This window comes from Scomber scombrus, chromosome 8 (genome assembly GCF_963691925.1).
Source record: "Scomber scombrus chromosome 8, fScoSco1.1, whole genome shotgun sequence".
NCBI classification, from domain to species: domain Eukaryota; kingdom Metazoa; phylum Chordata; class Actinopteri; order Scombriformes; family Scombridae; genus Scomber; species Scomber scombrus.
In genome coordinates, this window is record NC_084977.1 from 14,114,059 (window position 1) to 14,131,765 (window position 17,707).

Genomic DNA, 17,707 nt, shown 5'->3' on the forward strand with positions numbered 1-17,707 from the left:
TGAAATGCTAATGAAAATATTTCCATTCCACACCATATTATACCGTACCATATTATATTTGCATTTGATACATAACGTCTCTATCTTTACTTTACTTACGTGTGTGCCATGCATGCAGTCTGGTTATGGCTCTTTTCCAAGCTCATCCTAAGTTCATGAACACACTCAGAGCCATGTACACAAACACAAATACACACACACATACAGACGATGGTCGCATTAGTCCTTAGCCCTGCCGTGAGTGACTTCTGCCGAGAGGCAATTCCACTGTAATAAAATCTATAGGGTGGTGGGAGGGGGGGTAGGGGAGGGTTTAATCCTCACTACTCCACCCCCCCCCCCACGCTTTCCCACTCTCCATCCTGCTTCTCTCCCTCTCCTCCCTCGTCCCTCTTCTCCTCAACCGGCTGGCAATGATAAATGAGTCAATTATGTGTGTGTGTGCACGCGGAGCTGGAGAAGGCGAGCGGATGGGGCCATTATTACCTGTTGCGGCTGGGGGTAATGTTGCGGTATTAATCATATTCTAATTTTCCTCCGCCAAACGACCCTCCCAACCCCCCCCCCCCCCCCCCCCCCCCCCCATCAATATATCTGCCGCCCTCAAACAAGTTGGCGTAAAATGCCGACGGCCCAAATATACTACCTCTCTGGGGAGGGAGGAGAGGGGTAGGATGGAGAGCAGAGTGTATTTCTGAGAGAGAGAGAGAGAGAGAGAGATGGAGAGATAGAGTTGCAGAGGTAACAAGGGAGGTGTTTGTGTGCTTTGACCTGCTACACAAACACATTTAGGAATGGAAATGTGTGTGTGTGTGTGTGCAAATTCAGCCGTTGACGTTATCCAATTTTAGGGGACGCTAGAGACTTGTTTGGGTGTGTGAAGAGACAGGCAAACACAGAAGAGAGACAGAAATATAGGACACATGGGAGAGGTGTTTGGCTGCTATCATCTCAGGGATGTGTGTGTGTGTGTGTGCGTTATGGTAGCTGTGTGACTCATGGCTTTAAAGGTAGAAAGAGAAGAGTGATTGTTCAAACAGAATGAGACAGAGGTTTTTTTTTTTACATTTTCAGATGGAATTGGCACTTTTGACCCACTTAAAGCAGATGCTTCGACTTTAGTGAAACTTGCCAAAGTGCGCTGTTGAATGTGAAAGAAGGGGGATCGGTCAGACAGGCAGATGGGCTGGCTGGTAATTGGGGGAGCGACAAAATGAGGAGGAGTGAGAGGACACATGGATAGATTGAAAATTGTCCAGAGAAAGAGAGAAAGAGAGAGACACCTTGGATGTGCCTGCCTGCAGTCTTGGCTGGATTTCAGGCTCCAAGCGTGACTTTGTCTATTTCTGCTCTGCTCTGAGGTGATAATGGGCTGTCAGCACCCCAGTCACCCTGCTCCCTCCTCCCCCACTGAGTGTGAGAGAGGCAGAGAGAGAGTATGAAGGAGGGAGGGAGGGAGTGACTAATTTGTTGTCATGTCGCTAATTCATGGTGTATTTTTATATGGAGTGCAATGTTTTAAACTCTTTTCTGTTTTTGCAGTTTGAAGCTGGAATGTGAGAAACTGGCCACAGAGAAGACTGAGATCCAGAGACACTACGTTATGGTGAGACACACACACACACACACACACACACACACACACACACACACACACACACACACACACACACACACACACACACACACACACACACACACACACACACACACACACACAGAGCCCATGGCTCTCTGCATTCACCCACAACAAGTGCCATTGCCAAGTCCCCTGAATCCCTTTCATCTGCTAACAGCTGCCAAACAACACCCACCAAAAACCACACACAAGACCACACACACACTACCATACACACTACCATACACACACATATTACAGGGCTTATGAATAAACAGCATTTACATGGGCGTGCAATCTTATGCTTGTGTTTGCAAGTGTTTCGTGATATGTACTCCTGCGCTGTGTCCCCACATCTGTCCACAGCTGTCTATCAAACCTTGTGCTCTTTTGGTACCAACAGAAATGTGTGTATAGCACTCAATATCAAACTGTCATGTGCTGAAAGCCAACGTCTGGTCTGATTCATACTATTCTTTTTTGTTTTGTTTTCTTGATCAAAGTGTTTTTTTATATTTGACTATTGACTGTTTCATTCAAAATGGTTTATTGAAATACCTGTTTACAGTTCTAAAAGTAATGTTTTTAAAAGAACCCATCATTTTGGTATTGGCACCGAAACTGAAGAGGCATATCGGCACTAGTGTTATATTTTTAAATGCCCAATTGTGGAATTTGTCTGATATTAATTTAAGACTTAACAGATTATTTGAAAAGAAACAGTTACAGATACAGACAGATACAGTATGTGAGTTACATTACAGATGGTGCCTCTTTTGCACTATCAGTAGGTATTCCTCTAAGTTTGAAGTTTGGACAATTGAAGTCACAGAACCGAACATGTGACCACTTGGTCAAGGATTTGAATCTCTGAATGATTTCAGAGAATCTGGGCAGGGAAACAAATGAAGCACATGCACTTTTCTTCTCAGCTTTGTTTATCTAAAGTTTTGCCATTCAGAGGCAGCACTCTGTGAATATTTGGGGCTGCATGATTTTAAAGGATACATGATCAGCAGATATTTTTCTGCATAAAGGAAAGGCTAAAACTCTTTGTCTGTCATTGTTTTTAAGCCTGCAAGCCTCCAGCCTTGATTTACCTGTGATCAGAGCCACACACAACCACAGCTGACTGAGTGTAGGCTGCCCAGATCCCACTGTGCCAAAAAAAGAGCTATGTGGCAATCCTGGCACAGAGCAGGGACTTGTGGGGGGATTGAAGTTTTAGTGCTGGTGAGGGGGGTAGCTGGCATCGAGCACAGGCCAGGTCTCCTTTCCTGGCTGATGATTTGGGGGAGTTTGGATGTTGCTAAGCAACAGGCGAAACTTGGCACACTAACTGCCAAGCAGAGCTGCCAGCTGCCAGGAAAGGCGTCTTTTATGGAGGCACACAGACAAACATACAGAAAGAGGAGCACACGTACCGAGAACACACACACACAGCACAGCACACAGATACACATACACAGAGTTGCAGACTTGTGCTACAAACACGCACACTCACAAACACACACACATGCTTACTAACTGCCAGGAAAGATGTCTAGAGAGAGAGGACCCCTGCCATCTTCTCTCCCATCCTGCCAGGATGTTCGGGCTGCCCAACTGCCAATCTCCTCTCTCCACAGCCAGCCACACTGAAAAGCAAATGTCAGCCTGTCACTTTTCGAGGCATCTGACTTTAAAATGCTTTCCTTTTCGTCCACCTCTGAAGGTAGAGAGAGACAGAGCGGAAGAGAGAGACCCTCACCTGTCTCTTTCTGTGGCATTCATCTCCTCCTGCGTTTCCTCACAGTTCCTTGTACTTTCGGATAAAAGCCAGGGTCAAATAGCTCACATTAGACATGATTATTGCAATAGTCTGTCACCTTCTTCTGCCAGGCGACAATTTCCCCGCCTTGCTACTGGTTTTTGGCTTTCAAAGAGCGCCTCAGGGTCATTTTAGTGTCATTGACTTTCAGCTGAGTCGAGGTGAAATTAGTGGCAATGTGCTCTTAGGGCAAAATGGAAACTTCAGAGTTCACATGCTCGAGCTGGCATCATTTGCAACTGGGATTTTATTTGGGTATTTTTAAATTATTCTTGTATACTCATTATTATTATTATTATTATTATTATTATTATTATTATTTGACAGGAGTTTAAAACATTTATGTTAACAAATTTGATCATAATCACTTTTGCATTTTATATTTGTGCAGATAAAATGAACTTGACACTTTTACACCATCAGTTTAAGCTATTGGGATAGAAATGACTTCAGCAGTTATAGCAGATGAAAAATAATGTGTCACAAATTCATTATGCCATTTTGAAATTATTCAGATCTAATGATTCAACTTAAAGTTTCACATTTTGTAAGGCAATGATTGCAGAAGTTGTAATAAGGTTTGTTTTATGTACAGTATTTATTTATTAAGTTTGAATTAATAATAATGCATTACCATTTACTCAAATAAAAAAAGTATTTAAAAAAAAAAAAAGCCTTCTAGCTTCACCTGCTCCACACTTTAAATGACTGATTGTCAGTCTCATATTGTAGCCTGTCGACCATTTTGTATATTAACTGATGTTCTATGTGTTTCAGTATTATGAGATGTCCTACGGCCTTAACATTGAAATGCACAAACAGGTGAGTGAACTTGAGCGCTCTCTGGCCCTCTCTCTGTATCTTCATGTCTCTCGCCCCCTCTTTCAGCACACCCGCCTCCTAAAGCTCTGCATTATTCTCTTGCATTATTATCTCTGCCTCCTTTCTTTTGCCCTATTCAGTCACTCTCTCTCTCTTTCTTTCTCTCTACCACTGTAATGTCAATCCTCTCTCTGATGGACCTATATAGGGGCGTTATGCTGCAGAGGCGTTAATAGGATCCACAAACAGAATTCATTTCTCCACCATAGACATACAGATGAGAATACTCTGCCCTTCCCCGAGCTCCCAGAACAGCCTCCCCTCTCACCCATCATAAATCCCTGTCTGTTAACTGCTCCATCCCTCCATTTATCCATCCATGCCTCCCACTCCTGCCCTGTTTCTATGCCCCTTCTTCCTCTTTTCTCCTTTCCCTTCACTTGCTGTCTTACTTTGTCTTTTTTAGCGCTCCTCTCTCTTAATCTCCATTTCTCCACATTCCCTGTCTGTCTCTCTTTCTTTCCATTGATTTCTCTTTCTTTCTCTTTATATCTCCCTTTTTTTGTGCACCCTCCCTCCACCTCTGTCTCCTTGCAGACATACAGTCCATGCTGAATTTCACTTTAAATCAGGTCACTGCCTTCCTGCTGTCTCCTCTTTCTTTCTTGTTTTCTTTCTTTTCTCTTTCTTTCTTCCTGTTTTTCTTTCTATTTCACCATCTCAATCACTTTGCTTTTGACGTGTCACTGCCACTCAACTCCCTCCTCCCCTCCACATCCCCCAATCTCGATTTTCCTCCCCCGCCTTCCTTCTGTTTCTCCTTTCTGTCAATTTCTTTTCTCCCTCCCACATTCTTGGTTCATTGTCTGTCATTTCCTCAACCCAATCTGCCCTTTTCCTCTTCTCCTTCCTCCGCCTCTTCTTTTCATTTCCCCTCTCCATTTTGTCCTCCTCTCTTTATCCTCTGTTCTCTCGATTGCTCATGTTCTCTCTCTCTCTCTCTCTCTCTCTCTCTCTCTCTCTCTCTCTCTCTCTCTCTCTCTCTCTCTCTCTCTCTCTCTCTCTCTCTCTCTCTCTCTCTCTCTCTCTCTCTCTCCTGAAGATGTCATTTAGTAGTTGGAGTTCTCTAACAAGAAATCATTGTGTCTCCCTTGGGGTGGGGGGTGATGGATTCAGAGGATGGAAGGGAGGGGAGGAGGGGGAGCATGCTGCCTGGCTGAAAAAAGGAGAGTGGAGGGAGGGATGTGGGCAAGCAAGAGGAATGGGAGAGAGGGAGTGAGTGCATGAGAGAGGAAGAACGAGAAAAAGGAGGTGGTGGAAGTTCAGTCCGGCATCAATAAATCACTTAAGGGAGAGAATGGGATTGGGGTGGGTGTGTGTGTGTGTGTGTGGGTGTGTGTGCGTGTGCGTGTGTATACAAACGCACACAGGAATTCACACACACAGCAAAGTCTTGCTGTCAACAAGATAAACAGCCTGCGGCCATAATGATGTTGTCATGATCTCTGCATGCATATCATTACTGGCCCTAACGGCCTTGTTGAGCCTGCCACTAAATGCGTGAGTGTGTGTATGCGTGTGTATGTGTGTTAGACATCACATGTCAGAGCGTGTCACACTGATTACTGCACTAATAGAGGGAAGGGAGCAATGGAAAGAGCGATAGATGGAGTGAGATGGAAAGAAAGATGAAGAGGAGGCGAGAGGGATGGAAAGAGAGATGATGATGATGAAGGGAGGGAGGTAGGAAGAGTTGGCTGTTGGCTGTGTAGTAGAGCAGATCGAGACAGACACACACCCACAGCAAGAATCACTGACCCCCAGCAGGAAACACACACAACACCCAAGCATGCAGAATGCAAACACACACGCCAACAGACACGCAAGGACACATCAGACACACTCACGCGCACTCACTCACTCTCTCACTCTGTGTGGGCTGACTGTGGCCACAGCAGATGCTGTCCATGAATATTTTAGCCAAACTCCCTGGCAGAGTTTCCATATGCATGGACCAGATGTAAGCAGCTGAAATATTTACCACACTGGCCCTGGGAGAAGCAGGCCACAGCCACGCTGTGTGTGTGTGTGTGTGTAACCTTTCTATGAGTGTGTGTGTGTGTCTTTTTTTGTCCGTGCTCAGTCTTGGCTCTGCAAGTATTTGTGTCTTTGTGTGTGTTTATTCATCAAAGTGACAGTATCTTTTTATTTTTTTATTTTTCGTTCAGACGGAGATTGCCAAACGGTTGAACGTGATCTGTGCTCAGCTCATCCCATTCCTGTCACAGGAGGTGGGACACACACATACTAACTCTCACTCACACCCATGCTCACACTCACACTCTGTATTACATGCATGCCTTTCTCTCTTCTGTCCTATGGCAGCCGACACAGAAGGTGTGCACATGCATACACAAAATAAGCAATAACTCATACACATACACACACACACACACACACACAGAGCTGCAGATGGACAGAACTTCAAAGCACATTCATTTTCCTCGATGGCCAAATGGTTGCATGCATGCGCATGATTCCCATAGTGAAAAAAAAGATCAGTATTTCAAATATGCTGTTTGTGAATTGTGAATTTATGAATATTTTTTCATACTTATTAAGAAATTGTAGCACGTAATTAATATTAACTCAGTTTACAGAAATAAAGTTTTAAAGCGAAGCATGTGATTCTGGATCAACCTGCCCTCACTGACCTCTTGGTTTGTTCCACAGCATCAACAGCAGGTGGTCCAGGCTATGGAGCGCGCCAAACAGGTGACCATGGGCGAGTTAAATGCTTCGATAGGGGTACGTGGGCTCCCCCCTCTGCCTCATAGCGTGTGTACCTTATCCTCCCATATATTTATTTTTCCTCCTTTTCTTCTCTTTTGGAGGCGTCCTTTAGCCCACTCCAAAATATACAGATTTTATTTTAATATATAAAGTTGTTTTTTTTAATCAAGTGTCCTTACTTGGTTTCCTGAACAGCCCCAAAACTTAAAGCTCTAGATTATGGGCCTTAACAAATGTCCCATCAATAGCTTAGCTCTCTATATTTACGTCCCATTATGCTGATCTGGCCGCAGAACAACCCCTCTTTAAGAGCCACTGCCCTGACCTCTGCATTTCTCCTCTCGCGCACATTGCAGCACTCAAATCCCTTTCTTTCCTTCCTTCTTTTCTCCTCTTGATTTCTTCCTGTTAAGCCACTTCCTATAGTACTTGTAAGTCACCCAAATCTCTCTTTTTTCTGTCTCCTCGCTCTTTTTCCCTCTTCTGTTCTTCCTCTCTACAGCAACAGCTTCAGGCCCAGCACCTCTCCCAGCATGCCCAGGGTTTGCCAGTGGGCCCTCACCCATCAGGTCTGCCCCACCCTGGCCTGGCGCTTGGCGGAGGGTCTGGGCTGCTGGCCCTCTCCGGAGCTCTGGGGGCTCAGCTGGCTGCCAAGGATGAGAGAGCGCATCTAGAGGCAGCAGCAGCTGCTGCTGCCGCTGCAGAACACCACAGAGGTACAGGAGCACTTTAAAATGGTGCATGTTTACTTATGTTGGTACTCAAAGCAAAAAGTGTAAAACTCTAGATGAGTTTAGGGCCGGGACAAGAGCTGGATTGGATTCCTGGAGATGAAAACGTCTAGCTGAGGTGGGAGTCAAGTAAACACCAAAGTTTGGCTCGATGGATTCTGATGATTGGCTTTGCTTTGGGGTTTTTGGCAGGGCACAGGAGTGTTGCTGATAATAACACTCCTCAGGGATATTTTTCCACTGAGTCATCAACTGTAGAGTGATGTAAAGTGATGGGATTCTGTTTCATTTGTGTGTGTGTGTGTGTGTGTGTGTGTGTGTGTGTGTGTGTGTGTGTGTGTGTGTGTGTGTGTGTGTGTGTGTGTGTGTGTGTGTGTGTGTGTGTGTGTGTGTGTGTGTGTGTGTGTGTGTGTGTGTGTGTGTGTGTGTGTGTGTGTGTGTGTGTGTGTGTGTGTGTGTGTGTCCTTATCTGCCTTCGCTGTCCTGTTGCCTGGTACCTCGATGTGTTGGGTGCTTCTGCTTGGAAACAGATCGTGAAGCAGGACCAGTGAGTAAAAATGATGTTTATTTGGCAGATTTACATTTTTCATACATGCATACATACACAGTAGGAGTGATTTTTCTTAAATTTGTTTTACATGAGCAGGAAATCTTTGCATGAAATTTTTTTTTAAATGTTTTATTCCAAGTATAAAAATGTTAAATTCTATAATTTATTTTATCATATTTTTCAGCTTACAACAGGTTTGCAATGCTTGTCCACTTGCAGATTTATTTACAACCTGCTTTGCATGCACTGCATGCTGCTTTCGTAAACACAGCTGACATGTTTTTAAGGTGCAACTTTGTGTTGTCCTCTGATACATTCTTAAAAAAACGTTTGTCAGCTGTGGTCAGTTAAAAGTAGACAGGTTTTTATCAGATTTAAACCTCTGCTTTTGTTGAAATTTCTATTCATGCTTGCATAAAAACATCTTATTTGCTTGAATTTCATTTTTTTGGCTTGGAGACACTAAGGTTGAGCTGGACGATCGATGCAGGCTGATATTCTTTCACATTCATCTCCGCAGCTTATGAGTCTGACATGATTTATGCAGTCCCTCTCACCTCATTATCACCCTCTTCCTTCCTCTCTGCCCTCACTCCCTTTTCTTCACTCCTCTCTCCTTCCTTCCTCCTCCACCCCCTCTTTGCTCTTTGCTTTGCTCTCTTCTTTTTAAATTTCAATCTCCCCCTTCTCCTCCCTCTCTGCAGAGCTCTCTGTCCAAATGGGGATAAGGGTCGTGCAGCAGACTACCTCAGCAACGGCAAGAAGAGGAAAGCTGACGAGAAGGAATTCATGACAGACTATGTGAGGATGCTTTCGTAACACTGTTAAATGTTTAAGTAACTGAAGAGAAGTTCCCCCCCAACTCCAGTGTCCTCATCAGATAAGACCACTGGTGTCTGTATAGTGACAGGAAAGCGGACATTGAAGAGCAACTCTTTTTAGACAGTGATTGAAATATTCACACCCCCTGCTTTCATCACTGTTCTAAAAAGTGGCATTTATCTATTGGAGTCATTGTGGGATCACAACTATCATTATTATTTTTATTAATCTTATTATCTGTGTGCAGATAAATGAATATGATTGTTTTTAGAGGGAGATATTATTATCAAGTTATTATTAAGTTCAGAATTATTGCTTTGTTCAAGAAGACATGAAAAATAACAAAACTTGAGCAATGCAAGCAAAAAAAAACTAAAATGAAAGAAAAAATAATTTACTTCCAACCATATCAAGCAATGAAATATCAAGATAGAATATTTAATTTCCTCTATTTTCAGAGTAATAAATAATATTTCATGAAAATGTAAAAAATAGATAACCATTCAAATGTCTACCTTTGCAAAAGAGTCTTACATACACAAACTCTCTCTCCTGGCTTAAGTGTGTATGTTGTATATTTCTACATATGATCTACATACATCAGACAGCAGTACACCATACCTAATCTCACTTTCTCTTTCTTCTCTCGCAGGGAAGCGATGCGGATAAGAGTGATGATAATTTGGTGGTGGATGAGGTTAGTAGGTGGCCGCCGGCCTCTGTTGGCCTCACTTCACAGCTTTCATCTGCATACCACATGTAAACAAAGCAGGACCATGTGAATAATAACAATACCCTCCTGTCCTCCTCCACCTCTGTCTGCGACCCATTCACCAACATACACTTGACTGCATTGAAGTCAGCAAGTACAGTTTGGCGCCCAAAAAATTAAGATAGGTTTACAGTTTTTCAAGTCTGTCTTAAAACAGCAGTCAGGTGTCCAAATAAACATTCAAGCAGGTTTTGTTCACTGCAATCACTTATTCTGTTCATACTTACTGTTAAAGGATCCCTCCAAATACACTAATGTAACTGAAAGGGCACATAATCCACAGCTCTTTGTCTCTCGAAGGACAGTGCCCTGTTCTGCTGCGGTGAAAGTATACTAAAAAAGGATTGAATTTGGCACTAAAAACAACTTTTATAGATGTTGGCTTGATTTTATTAATTTGGACTGCTGAAGCTTCATATTTGCTTCAAATAAACTTTTAAATACACTTTTGTGTGGAAGGAGGCTTGTGGAGTTATTCTCCCATCACTTACAATGAAAGTGCATTATAAAGGGATCTTCTTATTGCCAGTATGAACAAGAGGATTGATCACAACAAGAAAACCATAAGAACTGTAAAGCTTTGACATCGACATGAATAATGTAAGTGTCCTAGGTGCATATAATAAAAGTGACTTTACATTGCTGTTTTGGGTAAATCTTATTGTGAAAATGCCAGGAATTGATTTCTGTTATGTTCACTGCAGTTAGTTTGGAATCAATAGAGCGAGAGCTGGATAGTTGGCATGAGCACTGAGTCACTGTGGTTGAACAAACTAAAAAGAATGCCACCTACAGAAAATCAAACTTAATCAACGCAAGAAGAAAATAGTACACACTGGTTGATTGCCAGGGCTTCTCTTTAGCGACAAAGCACCACTACCTTTTGTTTCTGTCCCATGTAATAATGTTTTCTGGGTTTTGACTTCAGGACCCGTCGTCCCCCCGCAGCGTGCAGTCCTACTCATCCAGGGAGAATGGTTTGGACAAGATGCCCCCGTCCCGCAAAGATGGCCCTCCACAAGCCAGCCCCACCTCCTTGGCTTCCTCCAGCAGCGCCACCTCCCCGTCTCGCAGCAAGGAGCCCCCACAGGTACCACACACACTTAAACATCTGTATTAACACAGTGTGCATTTACCCATTCAGTTCACTAACCCCACACCAAGACGGCAAAAGACAAATATTTGACCTACCTGAACATGTTCGCACACACGGAATGTTTCAGTATAGGACATCAGCATTTCCATGCTGTCAGCACACTCTGATGTTTTGTTCAAGGTCAATAGTTAATCTTGGAGTTATTATGCTGTATATTCAACATCCCGCACACATCCAGTCTGGGCTGCTGAGCCACAGAGCCCCTCAGATCCCATCTGCCTTCAGTCATCCTCACTGTCATTCTCTTCTTGTTTGTGTGATTGATCTATATCTCAAGACTTTCTATTTATTTCTCTCTTCTTATTTCCTTTTCCTTATTCATTTTGTAATAGTTCGTTCTTTCTTCACCTTCCCTCCAGAGGGAGAAGTCTAGTACTCCAGGTATGAAGCCAGGCACCCCAATGTCCCAAGAGTCAAACACCCCTGGACCCAGCGGACCCCCACAGTTTCGACCTGTCTCGGGCAAGCCTGGTGTGGACCCCATAGGTGAGACTGGACCATGAGCTTGCATTTTTGTCCTCTGGTTACACATCATCTTAAAAAACTTGCATGTATGTTATTTTTAAAAGCTAACACTGTGAACTCTGAAGTTGAATTGCAAAGCTGCCTGCATTGCAAAAAAAACAATTTTTGTTGCTTGTGAGACTAAAAAAGACAAATGTCCGCTCAGGGACACAAGCTTTCACTACACACGGGATCAATTAAAAATATGAATCAGCATTTGCAGTGATGGTTTTTTTTTTTGTGTGCACTGGCTTTGTTACATGTAGTGATTCTATCAACATCGGGCTGCGGTAGTTGGTATGGGTGTCAGCCAGCTCCCCACCACCGACCACCATCTGGACTTAATAAGCAGCTGTGGGCAAAAATATTCATCGCGCCTCACTTTTAAATGGAAAGATTAGGAGAGGTGATGGACTGTGACTGTGAGCTGCTTCATAATGAGCGTCCATCTATTCCAGTGTATCTCTTTCTCTCTTTTTTTTCTCAAATCACCTGTAAGCCCCCGCGCCGCTTTCACACAAACACACACACACACACGCACACATTATGCATGTAAGGCACTTGTAGATGCAGCTACATGCACAGACATTGGATATAGAAGACATTAATGAACACTCTCACACACACACACACACACACACACACACACACACACACACACACACACACACACACACACACACACACACACACACACACTCACTGCAAGAAGTCATGGTGGCCAGCAGGGGTCAGTAGTGGTCTAGTGCTGCAGTCGGCATGTTGTCGTGGCTTTTATTGCAGGAGATAGCTTGTTCACAGCCTGTCAGTCACAGCTGTCTCACACACTGAAAGGCTCTGCAGAGTCACCTCAATAAAAAGAGAAGTTTACTCTAGCCTTTGCTAAAGTGATAGATAAAGCTCTCTGAATGATTGACATACAGTTTTCTTTCCCACGATCAATCATTTGTTCAAGTAGATAACTCACAACAAATTAACTTTCTCTGTTTTTTTTCCTCCTTCTGTTTTTCTTCTTCCAGCTCTGGGTCTGAGAAACCCCCTGGCAGTGCAGGGTGCATACCCTCCAGGGGCTTTTGGCCTGCCCCCTCCGGGTGTGAACGGGGACCTGCCCGGGGCAGCAGGCTATGGAGCTGGCCTCCACTTGGTCTCCCCCCAGATGAACGGAGCTGCAGTAGCAGCAGCGGCAGCTGCCGCAGGCTACGGACGGTCCCCTGTGGTGAGCTAGATGCTCCACAGATAATTTGTCTTTTCAGTGTCACTGTTATATGTAATACCTCAGCATATAAAACCATCAGACAGGGCAGCAGAAGGATATGGAAACAGAACGAGTGTTTTTAGAGGGAGAACAGTGTGAAGCAAGACTGCATTGTCATTTATTGTTAAGTATCTATGACCTTGGCTTTCGTATATGATCTCATTTTATTCTGATCTTTCATCTGTCTCTGTATTATCCATTTTTATGAGTGAACCCTCCTCTCAGATATTTTTTAGGTGTTTTTTTTCTCACATTAGGTATCTGTGTCTTCCAGGTGGGCTATGAGTCTCCACACCCGCACATGAGGGTGCCTGGGCTGCCTGCCAGCCTGCAGTCAGCCGCCTCCGGAAAACCGTGGGTTTCCTCTTCCTCTCTTGCTATCACCCAAATCTACACCTGTTCACTACTAACTGCCTTTAAAAGCTCAGGCTCCTCACATTTCAGATACGACACCAGAAAAGAACAGAAAAGACAAACAATAAAGGATGGGGAAAAAATTAATGATGTTGAGTCTCCAGAACTTGCATTAGTTTTTCATCCTTAAATAATGTTTAAATACAGTTGCCTTCCATTTCTGGCAGCACTTGACTTTTTTGTTTTGGAGTATTTTGCTTATGTCTGCAGCCAATGTAGATGACATGATGTCAGTGATATTTTCACAGCACCTTCTATACACTGCAGAATACAGTATTTTTCAGGTATCAATGGCAATCAATGGTATAGACATCAATGGTAAATGTCAAAGTTTTGTCTCAATCCCTCAAAAGTAATTCTTGGAAATGCTGACATCATTAAGTTGAAGTACATGATGTAGGTTTGTGGAAAAATGGCAAGATAAACAAAAACGTCCTGTGAATTTTCAGCGGTATTAAATGGTGCTCATTTAATCCATCTCATGAAGTGTTTTTACTGCAGACTTTAATCTCTGTTTTTCATCCATTTCTTTCCTCTATTTTCCCTCCAGTGCCTACTCGTTCCACGTGAGTGCAGACGGCCAGATGCAGCCGGTGCCCTTTCCCCCTGACGCCCTGCTGGGCCCGGGAATCCCTCGCCACGCCCGGCAGATCCACACCCTGAACCACGGAGAAGTGGTGTGTGCTGTCACCATCAGCACCTCCACACGCCACGTCTACACGGGAGGCAAGGGCTGCGTCAAGGTGTGGGACATCAGCCAGCCAGGAAGCAAGAGCCCCATGGCCCAGCTGGACTGTCTGGTGAGACATGAGGGAGGAAGGGACACAATCAGACGGATGTTTCTATACTTCTATTTGCACTCTGTTATCCATCTTGTATCTCATAATGTTGCTTCACTACTAAAAGTGTTCTTCACACTAAAAAATTCACTTGGCGTGATGAATTACCTTAATGTTGTTGTGCTAAAGCTAAATTGTCCAGGATCTATCTTTTATTGCTGTGATACTGCTGTAACAGCAGAAATGTACAGTTGTACAATATATGAGTATCTTTAAACATTTTCTCTTTTATTGTGTCCAATCAGAACAGGGATAACTACATCCGTTCCTGCAAGCTGCTCTCCGACGGGCGAACCTTGATCGTCGGCGGGGAAGCCAGCACATTGTCAATCTGGGATTTGGCCACGCCCACTCCACGCATAAAGGCGGAGCTGACGTCGTCTGCTCCCGCCTGCTACGCTCTGGCCATCTCCCCTGACAACAAGGTCTGCTTCTCCTGCTGCAGCGATGGCAACATCGTCGTCTGGGACCTTCACAATCAAACCCTGGTCAGGTAAGAGGAAGAGAGGGAGGAGACGGCTTGACTGTAACTAGCTTCTTACAGTCAGATGAGGAGAGGAGACAGAAAGAAAAGATACCAGATTCTGTTTAAGTATGAAGGTGTAACATGTGGTGTGAAATGAGAAGAAAGGCAAGAACACACATTGGGAGGCAGCAAATTGTGGTATTTCTGAAATGTTTACAATCTGCACTGTCAATCATAAAGTGGAGAGATGGAAAAGCAAACATTGTAGATGTGGAACTAAACAGAGGCTGGATGCAGTGCAGAGAACATGGGCTCAAGTTTTGAGCATAAACTGTGTGTTAAACAGAGAGGAACAGGTAGCTTGTATTTTTGAAAGTCTTTTTTTCCCCCTCACTATTCTTTAAGGACCATACCAGGTGTTTGGCACAACTCATGCAGTTTACCACTACCTGCTTACATTGCTGCCAGCCATTTCCCAAAGTAACCAAACGTGCTTTAGTAGTATTTTTGCCGAACTCCCTAATTATTCAAAATTAAGCATTCTTTGTGTTGAAGACCTCAAATAAAGTATAAAAAGAGAAGCAAACTTAAGATAGAGCTTCATTTATGTGTTTTTGCATTGTAGTTGAAGCTCTTGTGTTTCCTCCCTGCAGGCAGTTCCAGGGTCACACAGATGGAGCGAGCTGCATCGACATCTCCAACGACGGCACCAAGCTGTGGACGGGAGGGCTGGACAACACAGTCCGCTGCTGGGACCTCCGAGAGGGACGCCAGCTCCAGCAACATGACTTCACCTCGCAGGTATGCACACACACACACACACATATATATATGTTAGATTATATTCATAAGGTTACTAATGATCATTAACACTGTTCCATTCTCATCTCCACATTGCTTTTTTTCCCTCACCTTCCCATCTTCTTTTGACTCTGTCCTTTTCCCCCTCCTCCCCCTCTGTCCCCAGATCTTCTCTCTGGGTTACTGTCCAACAGGCGAGTGGCTGGCTGTGGGAATGGAGAGCAGCAACGTGGAAGTCCTGCATGTTTCCAAACCTGACAAGTACCAGCTGCACCTCCACGAGAGCTGCGTTCTCTCCCTCAAGTTCGCCTACTGTGGTATGCATGCACACACACACACACACACACACACACACACACACACACACACACACACACACACACACACACATCACATAACACATACACACTGCTTAGATTGATGGTTTGGTTCCATCACATTACCTGAGGGTTTAATCACAGGGAAGCAGAACAAATCTCTGCTTCTCTCATTATTCGGAAACAGTTTCTTCCTGTTCACCTTTCCTGTTCTTTACAAAAGCGGCGCCTCCTCTCTGGTTACTCCATATCTCACCATCCCTGAGGCTTTATCTGCTGATGGCTATGTGTGTTTGTCCTGTAGGTAAATGGTTCGTGAGCACAGGCAAAGATAACCTCCTGAACGCATGGCGGACACCTTACGGATCCAGCATATTCCAGGTAAGCCATCAAAAATGGACTCTCAGGCGCAGCACTTTGCAACCATTATTGACTTTTTGTTTAACAACTAAAAATAACTTGTTTTCAATATGGTGACATGATGAGAAATTGTTATCTATGTTGTCAGAGTTTAAAATGTGTCATTGACTTGTTTCATCATCTTGTTTAAATATCACAGGATTGTTTTAGGACACAATTACTTCTGTTTTGATTTGAACAAACAGCCAACATGTGTTATTCTGTGTCACTGTTTGTCTCTAATATGGCTTCCACTCTCTCTGTGTTCAGTCGAAGGAGTCTTCATCGGTTCTCAGCTGTGATATCTCCCCTGATGATCAGTTCATCGTCACCGGCTCGGGGGACAAGAAGGCCACAGTCTACGAAGTCATCTACTGAACTCTGATTGGCTGAAGAATAAAAAAGCAAACTAATAATCAGGGGGCAGAGCCGAGGCTCCCTCCTGCACCAATGACTGTACAGAGCATCGGTGGCATGGAAACAAGAGACACTCAACTCGTACTTTGTTGTTTTGTTTACGTTTGTGAAAGAAATGAGAGACAGTCAGTGAGAGAGAAACAAGGGGGCACAAAGTCACATCTCTGGAAAAGAAACAAACTTTGTTTTTAATGCTCTGAGAACGCTGGTTAGTCTAAAGCTGCGCAACTGTGGGATTCCTCCAAAGAACTTTTGTTTTTGTTCCTTTTTTTCCCTTTTTTTAAACAAAATAAAACCTCTGTAGTGAACAAGAAATTAGCATAAAACTTATTTTTTTAGCCTTTGAATTTTTCGCGAGCAGTTGGACCGCATCAAGTGGATAGACGAGAGGAACATGATGGAGACGTGGGACAGAGGAAGTGTGGTTAGGGTTCAGGGCGGGTTGGAAACTCTTAATGGAAAAATACGGTCCATACTCTGTGCTGTTGTTTTAAAAAAAAAAAAAAAAAAAAAAGCCCAAGTCAGCCTGGCCTGGTCCGGTCCAGCTCAGTTCACAGCACGTGGCTGTTCCTCGGGGCAGCAGATGTGCGACAGATGGCAGAATGGTGTGCTGTGATGTTCCAGCCATGCTTTTTTTCTCCTGGTTAAGTTTCAGCAGCAACATGATTGTATCATCTCCAATACATAGATGACAGGACAGGGCTTGGTTTCCTCTTAACTGTCCAGAGACTCTGTTTGTCTTTGTTCCTTTTTTTATATTTGTTTTTGTTTTTTTTATTTACAAAGGAACAACGATGAACTCATTCTGAAGACGTTTTTTGAGGAGAGACAAGCTTGGAACAGAAAACCACGACCCTGAGGACAAAAAAAAAAGCAGCTACTCTCCAGTTTTTGGGGACGTGGCCTCTGCTGCATCATCTTCATCCTTAACGCTCAACATTTAATGTGTTTTTCTATTGTATTTGTTAGGGCACATAGGCAGACAGGTATTTTCACAACTGCATCGTGAACCTTGCTATATATGGACATGTAAATAAAGTTCTCTAAAGGCAAACAAGGATGTTATCTGTGACTTGGATTTGCTTTGAGACAACAGGTGGGAGTGTGGGGCTTCTCTCATTGATCAGTGCAGTTCTTGTCTATGATCTGCAGTGTATCATCAGTGGTTTTTGTCTTTCATGAGCCTCTTTGTTCACAGAAAAACAGACTGAAACTTCTCCT

At 43.8% G+C, this 17,707-nt stretch overlaps 1 protein-coding gene across 1 annotated transcript; it reads left to right on the plus strand.

Annotated features, from left to right (window-relative positions):
• Nucleotides 1-1,588: 1,588 nt before the first annotated feature.
• Nucleotides 1,589-16,447, plus strand: tle2a (TLE family member 2, transcriptional corepressor a). Its single transcript, XM_062423529.1, has 18 exons — nt 1,589-1,606; nt 4,206-4,250; nt 6,479-6,541; nt 6,984-7,088; nt 7,546-7,759; nt 8,305-8,325; nt 9,031-9,125; nt 9,799-9,843; nt 10,847-11,008; nt 11,434-11,560; nt 12,598-12,794; nt 13,108-13,187; nt 13,798-14,047; nt 14,332-14,579; nt 15,206-15,353; nt 15,520-15,670; nt 15,975-16,051; nt 16,340-16,447. Exons 1-18 carry the CDS (start codon nt 1,604-1,606, stop codon nt 16,445-16,447), a joined length of 2,139 nt encoding a protein of 712 aa, XP_062279513.1. The 5' UTR covers nt 1,589-1,603.
• Nucleotides 16,448-17,707: the final 1,260 nt, after the last annotated feature.